Below are 9,532 nucleotides of genomic sequence, written 5' to 3' on the forward strand. Positions count from 1 at the left end.
GCTCTGCCCTCTGTTCTGGTCCCTAAGTGGCTTGAGGCATGCCCAGATTGCTGCTGGGCCAGGCCCTCCTCATGCCTGCTGGCTGCACCCAACCCCGAGTGGGCCTTGCCCTGAGACCAGACACTGTGCTGCCGATCCCATCTGTGCTACTGAGGCAGTGGACTACTTTGGGCAAGTCCTTGACCGTTTCCAGCCTTGGTTTCCTTATCTCTATAGTGGGGTGGCCACTGAGGCCCCCTTAGAGCCGGCCGCCCTCTGGTTCCTACAGTGGAAACCTCTTGCCTGGTTCCCATCAAACTCACTCTGAGTCATGGCTTGGTGGGTGCCCCCAGGCCCCCCCGGCCCCCGGCCTCCTGGGTTCCTAGGGGTGAAGAGGTCGCTCCAGGGTTTTCTCAGTCCTGGGGCTCATCCATGGATTATATGGGGCTGAAAATCTTCCCTACCGCTCCATGATTCCTGCCACACTGTCCCCTAGGGGTGCTCTTGGCCATAGCACAGAAGTGGCTTTTTATAGCCTTATCCTCCTTTATTTGCCTCCCAATCCGTGTCTGAAATGCCACCAGCAGGCAGATATTCTTTGAGCTGACATGGATCTTTAAATACCATGCCCTGGGAAAGAGGTCTGGGTGGGGGCCGTCAGACAGTCACACCTTAGTGCAAAGCAGTTGGCCTCATCCTCTGCCAAGGGGAAAAGAGACTCTGACAGAGGGAGGTGTCCAAAGCCAGAGAGACAGGTGACAGGGGCAATGGGTAGAGGGCCCCAGGACTGTGTGTGGTGAATCCCTTCATCTATGACCAATCCCACTCTCCTTTTCCACTCCTGTCCCCAACCTTGAGGCACCTCACTGATAGTGAGGAGCTGGCTTGGGTATGACATCACCCCTCCCTTACCCTCCCCAGACCCCAGGTCCTGGGACCCCTGAGCATGTCACCCAGTGGCGGGTGGGAAGCAGCAGCTGAGCTCTCAGGGTTCCACTACTGAGCACGAAGCCTAGAATCTCTTCGCCGCAGTTCAGGCGCCACGGCAACTGGAGGAAATAAACACACTGGGTTTCACAGTCCAAGTTCTGCGGTGATGTCATCCCCAGCTCCAGCCTTCTGGGCCCGGTGGCTGGCTGCACCCCAGACAGCCTCTGCTCGCTCAAGCCAGAGGACTGTCTTCCTGCTCGGCCCCCACATGGTCTCTGAGGAGGAGTGGGGAGAGTGGTCAGGGGGGCTGGGGGCAGGGCCCCCCCAGCTCCTTGCCTGAGGCTCAGATTCGGCTGTAGCTGCTGTCGGCCCCTCCCCGGCCTTATCCATGATGCGGCCTCAGGAGGCCCCGCACTCCATGTTCTATGCACAGCACCCAGAGAAGAAGGTGCAGGTGCCCTCATGGCAGGAGGTGAAGCAGACCCCTATCATCATGGCCATGATCAAAGGTGAGAAAGGCCCCAACTCCGGGCTTGGGATCACTCCCTGAGGGAGTCCTAGCCTGCCAGTCCTGCCTCCTGCCAAGCACATCTCTCAACCAGATTCACCTCAAAAAAGCCTTAGAGTGGTGAATCAGGAGCCTTTAGCCTAATCTTGCTTTCTCTTCTTTCCAGTGCTGGGAATTGAACCCAGGGCACACTAGGTGAAGACGCTATCACTGAGCTACACACCAGTCCTGGCTTCAGCTCTTCCATTTCCTTTCAATGGGAACCAGACAAATTAATTCTTACTATATCATTAATGACCGCTTATTCCCCTAAGTAGGAAGTGGGTTAAAGTCGTGATGACATGCTTAGGTTCTGCCAGCTGAATGTCTCAGAATTATCACATTACTGTCTTGTGTGACTTGGGCAGATTTTTTTTTTTTGTTTTTCCTCTTTTCATATTTTACTTTGAAGTTTCCACTTCTCTTTTTTTTCCTTCCACACTTTTTTATCAGTGCACATTACAGTGTATATAATGATGGGATTTGTTGTTCTGTATTCATACATGAACACAATTTAACAATATAATTTGACCAATATACTCCCTAGCACTCCCCCCTCACCACTGTCTCCCATCCCCTCGTCTCTTTCCTTCACAAGATTCCTTCACCCTTTGATTTTCACAAGATTCCTGCTGCCTGTCACCTTTCTTTTCCTTTTTCCTCTTTTTTTTGGGGGGGGGTGTGGGAGAGGGAGGGTAACAGGGACTGAACTCAGAGATACTGGACCGCTGAGCCACATCCCCAGCCCTATTTTGTATTTTATTTAGAGACAAGGTCTCACTGAGTTGCTTAATGCCTCACTTTTGCTGGGGCTGACTTTGACCTCGCTATCCTCCTGCCTCAGCCTCCTGAGCCACTGGGATTACAGGCTTGTTCCACTGCGCCCAGCTCCTTTTTCCCGCTCCATCTTCCACATACAAGAGAAAACATGACCCTTGACTTTTGGAGTTTGACTCATTTCACTTAATGTAAAGTTCTCTAGTTCCATATATTTTCCTGTAAATAACATAATTTCACTTCTCTTTATGGATGAATAAAACTTCATTGTATATTTGTACCACGTTTTCTTTATCCATTCACCCATTGATGGACACCTAGGCTGGTTCCATAGTTTGGTTATTGTGAATTGTGCTGCTATAAACATGGGTATGCAGGTACCACTGTGGTACAATGCCTAATCCTCGAGGATAAATACCAAGGAGTGGTATAGCTGAGTTATAAGGTAGTCCCATGCTTAGTCTTTTGAGGACTCTCTGCTGATTTCCATAGAGGTTGTACAAATTTATAATCCCATCAACAGTGTAAAGTGTTCCTTTTCCTCCACATCCTCTCTAGCATTTATTATTTGTATTCTTGACAACTGCCATTCTGACTGGTATGAGATGAAAAGATCTCAGTGTAGTTTTGCATTTCCCTAATTGCTAGAGATGTTGAACATTGTTTCGTATAATTTTTGACCATTTGTACTTCTTTTTTAGAAATATTTTTTAGTTGTAGATGTATGTAATAAAATAATATTTTACTTATTTACTTTTATGTGGTGCTGAGGATTGAACCCAGTACCTCACACGTGCTAGGCAAGCGCTCTACCACGGAGCCCCAGCCCCAGCCCTGTACTTCTTTTCTGAGGAGTGGTAGACTGATATTTCTAAGTCTCAATATTCTCATCTGTAAGATGGGAAAACAAGAGCATCTCCTTTGCAGGGTCATCTGGGATGCTTCATTGAAATAAATTATCAAGTGCTTAGCATGGTGCTAGGCTTAGAGAAAATTCTCAATTAATTAACTTTAACTGTTACCATTCACCATTCTTACTCTGCATTGTCTGCCCAAGGGAAACTGCATTTTATCTAGGAATACTGTCTCTTTCCTAAGAAAGCAGCTGGATGGCAGAGGATTTGTGGTAGTAGGCTATCCGCAAGAGCCAAGACCCCCTGTGTTCTCATGAATCACTGTATTTGGGGCTTCCTCTGTCTCGGATCAGTGGACTCAGGCTAAAGGCTGCCTTTTCTGTCCTCACAGGTCCAGGGCCTACCAAGTACCTCCGGCCATCCTGCACAGGCTATGTAGACCACGACACCTCCATGTTCCAGGAGCCCGCGTTTACCCTGCACAGGAGGCATTCAGAGAAGTGTGAGCAGCCATCACCCTGTCATGCTTATGGGTGTGGTCACTGTTGGAGTCTGTGGGTGCAGTGAGAGGCATGGAGCCACCCACTGTAGCCACAGGCCACAGGGAGCTGAGGCCGCCCTGAGTGGGGCAGAAGGAAGCGCAGGGATTCCTGCATGACCCAGCCCCTCTGAAGGCTGTGCTGCAGCCAGCTTCCAGCCACATGGCCCTGGGGACCTGTGGCAGATGTTAGCACCGTTGGCTGGTAGAGCAGGGCTTCTTTTCCACCTCACCTTTGGCTGGGACCCCTAGGCTTTGGTCATCATGTTCTGCTGGATTTGCTTGGCACCGTGGCTGGCAGGAGTGGGGGCAGTGGAGATGTGGTGGGAATGGTGGACCCCAGAGCTTTCCAGGTGGCCTAGAACTTCTAGGAAGGGAAGGGAGGGAGCAAACAGTCCTAGAAGACGGGGGCTGCTGGCCAAGGCCAGTGAGAAAAGAGGCTGGACAGGGGTGAGGCCATGTGTGTCTGGGGGGTCTGAGATCTAGGGTGTCTGCCAGGCTCCTCCCTGAGGGGAGGTACACCCTTTTTGGCAGGGAACTGCCCTGGCCTGGGCTGGGCCCTTTCTCAACACTAACAATAGCCACAGTGGCTATTATTACGTCTTGGCACCAGCCTCTCTCCCTAAGCTTGCAGTGCTTGGCCTGTGTGGCCACGATTTTATTTCTTCCTCTGAACTAGGTATTTTGGGGATGGAACACAAGGCCTTGTGCATGCCAGGCAAGTGCTGTACCACTGAGCTACCTCCCCGGCCCAGAAAAAGTCCAGAATAGCAGGTCACATGCCAAAAGTCACACTTTATGGATGAGGAACCAAGGGTTCCAAAGACCCAAGAGCCAGAGGAATCTGGAAGGAGCCCTTACTTATTCCTTTTGGCTCACGCTGGGGCAGCCACTGGGGCTGACAGGGTCCCTCCTTGGCTGCCCTACAGGGATCACAGATATATGCAGCCCTGGGCCTTGCTACTTCTTGGATCCCAAAATAACCCGGTTTGGAATGTCCAGCTGCCCGCAAGTCCCCATGGAGGAGCGCATCTCCAACCTGCGTAAGCTGTGACTGGAGAGGGCGGGAGGCAGGGAGGGAGGCCAGGAGGAGGGAAGGGTCAGGGGATAGGGGTCCTTCCCTAGGACTTGAGCAGGGTCAAAGTAGCAGCCTATTTGGATGCTGGCATCTCCTTGCGATGGCACATGGAGACACCCCTGCGGCACGCTGTTGTCGCCATGCCTGTCACAGTGTTCATGCCTAGAAGCCAGGTCATGTGTCATGATGTCATGGGGCTCACGTGAAGGCTGCAGTATTGCCACATTAAGGAGCTCACAGGCTGTAGTGACCTCAGGATGTTTTCCTTGTGTTACCACAGGGACAACATCAGCGCACTAGCAGCCCAAGGCTGATGGCCCTGGTGGTTTTTATATGATGACACAGTATCACAATCCTGGTGTCAGGATGGCCTAAATGACCATCTTGCTGCTGGGTACGGTGGTGCACACCTACAACCCAGTGGCTCAGGAGGCTGAGGCAGGAGGATTGAGAGTTCAAAGCCAGCCTCAGCAAAAGCGAGGCACTAAGCAACTCAGTGAGACCCTGTCTCTAAATAAAATGCAAAATAGGGCTGAGGATGTGGCTCAGTGGTTGAGTGTCCCTGAGTTCAATCCCTGGCACCCCCTCCCCCACAAGAAAAAAATGACCATCTTGCTGTCCTCTGCCTGTCACCCCATTCAGGGGTCAGATGTCCCTGTCCTGCTGCTGAGATGGTGCTGAAGCCACAGCTCCCTCTGGACCCATCAGCTGGGTGCCAGGGACTGGGGGCCCCTCCCCTACCTCCCCACTTTGCTCACTTTCAGGCCTGTGCCCCAACCCATCCCCTTGTCACTACAACTTGGAGAAGATCTGTCCCCCTGGGGAACGCAGGGCTCCCCAGTTTGCTTTCGGCTACCGGTGTCCATTCAGAGTGTTGGACCCCAACCCAGCCCCCAACCAGTACCAGCTGCCAGTCTCTCTGGGGCCCAACAACCCCGTCCAAAGAGCTGCCCCCTGCTATAGTCTGAACTCCTCTAACAAGAACTGGTTCTACAAGGAGGATGTGGCCAGAGGCCCCGGCCCTGCCATGCATGCCCGGCCGGAGCCATCCATCTACCAGAACCGCAGCCCCATCTACAGCATGGCCAGGCGCTTCGCCTACCCACTTGACCACACCCTTCGGCCTGGCCCTGGCTCCCACAATGTTCAGGAGGTCACTGTGCACAAGCCCCGCATGCCCTCTTTCACCATGGGCGTCAAACACTCCCCCAACCTGTGCCCACTGGTCACCGACATTTGTGACTGAGGTCCCTGCTGGTGCACTCACCCTCCCACACACAGATGTTATTTTTCTACGCCAAATTGAGCAACTTGATCAAGGATGCAAGTAGCAGAGCTAGTGTTGAGCACATGGAAGGCACTAGATAAATATTTTTATTTATTCATTCCTTCGTTTCGCATTCATTCCTCACGGCTGGATTCCTTTGGGCCCTGTTCTGGGAGGGGCTGGGATACTGGGAGAGGGACTGTGCCTGTTGTCAAAGAGGGGTTCCAGGCTGGCTCACCGGGGAGCCTCACATCCTCCACAAAGCCCCGGGCAGGAGCCCCAGAGAGCTGAGTTCTGGTCTTGACTCTGCTACTAACTGTTGTGTGGCTTTTGCAGCTCCTGCTCTTGCCAGGGCCTCAGGGTCATTCTTTGGATGGGAAGCAGGTAGGCCTGGAAGAGGTTCCCCCAGTTCAGAACTGTAAGACTCTGATCCCTGCCAGTGACTGGAACCCTTTTACATTGAACCAGGACAGGAGGGGAGGGTGTGAGAAAGCAGGGAGAGGCCATTCTAGCTGGGGAGGGGGAGGACAGGTGTCCTGGGGGAGGGACCCAAGAGGATAAGGTGGGACCAAAAGGGACAGAGAGTTGGGGGTGGTTCAAACAGCAGGAGCCTGTGGGTGCCGGAGGCTGTGCTAATACTGGGAAAGAGATGGTGGGCAGAGTGGGGGGGCCTCAGGCTTCATCATGAGGAAGTTAGCCAGATAAGACACAGTGTTTCCAGAAGATTCTCTGGTCAGTGAGAGAAACCTGGCCACAGTAAGCACAGCTAGAGGTTGCGGTCAGCCTATGGAGTTGCTGGGAGGGGATCTGAGTGTCACATGCTTGCTGTCTTTGGAGAGTCTCCCTTGCTGTGTCCCCAACCTTAACAGCCTCACCCAGCAGAGGAGCCCTGACCTATCCAGGAGGGGGCGCACTAGCTCAGTCTTCAAGTCCAGGCCTGTGCCCACCTGCTTTGGGGCAACAAGTGCCCCCACTCTGTTGATCTTTGGGGAGACTGGGATCTCCTGGTCTGGTGTTGGTCTTTCCCTAGCCCTCATTCTGCTTCCCCACCCCACCCCCTGCCTAAGGAAGGGAAGAGGGAAGATCTCCATTGATCTGGCAGCCTGAAGCCAGTGAGAGGCCCCGGGCTGAGGCTGGGAGGGCCAGTGGGAACCTTGGCTGGGGAGAGGAGAGAGTGAGGAGAGCCCCCAGACCCAAAGGCTCAGGCAAACGCCTGTTGTCCTAAGGGCTGAGGGACATAGGAACAAAAGGTCACCTCAGAACCAGTGTTTAATGCCTCATCGTTGTCAACTTGAGCAATATCCAGTTTTTTTGAAAATATTTTTTAGTCATAAATGGATCTTTTATTTTATTGATTGATTTATATGTGGTGCTGAGGATCAAACCCAGGGCCTCATGCATGCCAGACAAGTGCCCTACCACTGAGTCCTAGCCCCAGCCCAATATCCAGGTGTTAATTGAAAATAAAAATTAAATTGAATAGATCCAAGTTTGGGGAGGAAGAAGCAGAGAATCTCTTTGGAATTTTTTTTTTTCCAACCCAACTTAACTTTTAGGATAGAGATTTCTAGAAAACTCCCCTGGCCTCATCCCTGACTGTGGGCCTGTGAGGTTCCTCCCCTGCCCCACCCTTTGCCCAGGCCCTGGGTTTGGTGTCTGTCCTGTCCTTCCCTGGCCTCTGCATGGCTGGCCTGGGCAGGCTCTAGAGAGAGCGAGCCAGCTCGGGGACCCATCTGTCTTGCAGTAGATTAGAAAGATGTCATTTTGCCGACAATGCCATTTATCACGGCGGCTGCAAAAATTAGTGATGCTTGGGCTGAAAGTGTTGGATGGGGGTGGGGCTGGCAGGTGACAGCAGTGGATGCTCCCTGGGTCACCAGATTGGGGGAGCTGCAGGCCAGCCTCTGAACAGGGGTGTTCTGAGGGACAGCACAGCCCAGGCGAAAACCCCTATTGGAAAGATGAGGAAAAACGAGACCCAGAGTCTGGAAATAACTTTGGCCGTGTGCTAGAATCGTGGCCTGTCTCCAACTAGAGGCCTGGCTCTGTGTGTAACCAGGACCAGGGGCCAGTGTATGACCAGAGTCAGGGCACAGTTCAGCTAGATCCTTAACTTATTGGAACTAAACCCTAATTTTTGCCCCCATGGTGCTGTCTGAAACAGACCTTCAGCCTGAACCCTGAGGTCACCAACATGGTTAGGACTGGACACTAGAGCTTGAACAGACCATCAGAGTGGGTTTGTGGTCTCAAGGGAAGACAAGAAGGAGGCTGGAGGGGTCAGGAGGAATATTTGGGGGATGAAGATGTTTATTTGAGAGATGACCCTGCTGAGAAGGGGAGGTGGCTTCCAGAGAAGGCGGATTGGCCTCTCTTGTGCCTCAGCCCACAAGAGGACAGGGTCACTCAGCTTGGAATTGGCCTCTCCTCCCTGTGGTGGTGTCCCGGATGAGTGATCTGCAGAAGGCCTTGCTCCCTGCTATCCTGACCCCTTCTGAACAACTTGGTGGGCCCAAGCTTGATCTTGTAGGAAGCTACTGTAGCTGCCGTCTGATTCTTGTAGGACTTAAACCTGTGCCTTCAGAAAATTAGGCCCCAGAGCATGGCACTTGATCTATATAGCTGCACCTTTTCATTCAACAGACATTGCTGAGCCCCTGCTTAGGCCGGGCTCTGGATGGGCCCAGGGGTACAGGGAGATGGTCTTCACCTGGAGCCTTGGCCTTCAGGAGTTCAGAGGGTGGTTAGGGGGTAGCTCTCTCCATCTGTGAGCAGACACTGCAGGGTAGGGAGGCGCCAAGCTCCCACCTGCATTTCCTCCTCTCACTAGAGGGCAGGGAGAGGCCTGGTCTTCATGTTGGGCTGGCCCAGCCAAGGGTTGGTGGTGGGTTTCTGTTCACGACTAAAAGGCTCAGGGGTCACTCCAGTTGAACTGGGCTATCTGGGCTGTGCAAAATAACCACACAAGAGACACAGATACCTTTTTGTTTGGGGTTTCTGTGACGGCTCCTCTGACCTTAAGGGTCCGCAGGAAGAGAGAGAGCGAGAGCATGCGCTGACCCCTTATATTGAGGAGAAGGCAAGGGGTCAGGTTTCAGGGGGCTGAGTCTATCTTCATGATGTCCACTGTCAGCAGGTTGACTGACACCTGGGTAGGCCACACCCAAGGGCACAGTAAGAGAAGGGGACACATACAAGGCACTTCCATGGAAGATTCTATCCTAAACAGGGCAAGGGGTTATATTACAAAGGAACTGGTGAGTGTAGCTCCACCCATGGGGCTATAGCAAGACACACCCATGCACGAGACAGGACCCTCAAACCCAAGAAGGGTGGGGAAAGCTCTACTACATTTCTGTGACTGAGCGCCTCAGCACCCAGCCGGGGAGTGTGACTCAGTCACGTGTAAGGTTGATCTCCCACAGGTTGGTTGGTGGTAGAGCTGCCATCACTGGACCCTCCTGGACACTGGCTGGCCGGCTAGTCTATGGGCCTGTTGTTGCTGGAGAGACCTGGAGGCCCACCACTCTGGTTCTCAAGAGCTGGGGAACGGTGGCTCTGG

General features: G+C 52.9%; 1 protein-coding gene across 1 annotated transcript; it reads left to right on the forward strand.

Annotated features, from left to right (window-relative positions):
• Nucleotides 1-1,297: 1,297 nt before the first annotated feature.
• On the forward strand, nucleotides 1,298-5,949 carry Cimap1c (ciliary microtubule associated protein 1C). Its single transcript, XM_026387850.2, has 4 exons — nucleotides 1,298-1,418; nucleotides 3,479-3,589; nucleotides 4,555-4,668; nucleotides 5,468-5,949. Exons 1-4 carry the CDS (start codon nucleotides 1,298-1,300, stop codon nucleotides 5,947-5,949), a joined length of 828 nt encoding a protein of 275 aa, XP_026243635.2.
• The last annotated feature ends 3,583 nt before the right edge of the window (nucleotides 5,950-9,532 follow it).

The sequence above is a fragment of the Urocitellus parryii genome, chromosome 6 (genome assembly GCF_045843805.1).
Source record: "Urocitellus parryii isolate mUroPar1 chromosome 6, mUroPar1.hap1, whole genome shotgun sequence".
In the NCBI taxonomy this organism is placed as follows: Eukaryota; Metazoa; Chordata; class Mammalia; order Rodentia; family Sciuridae; genus Urocitellus; species Urocitellus parryii.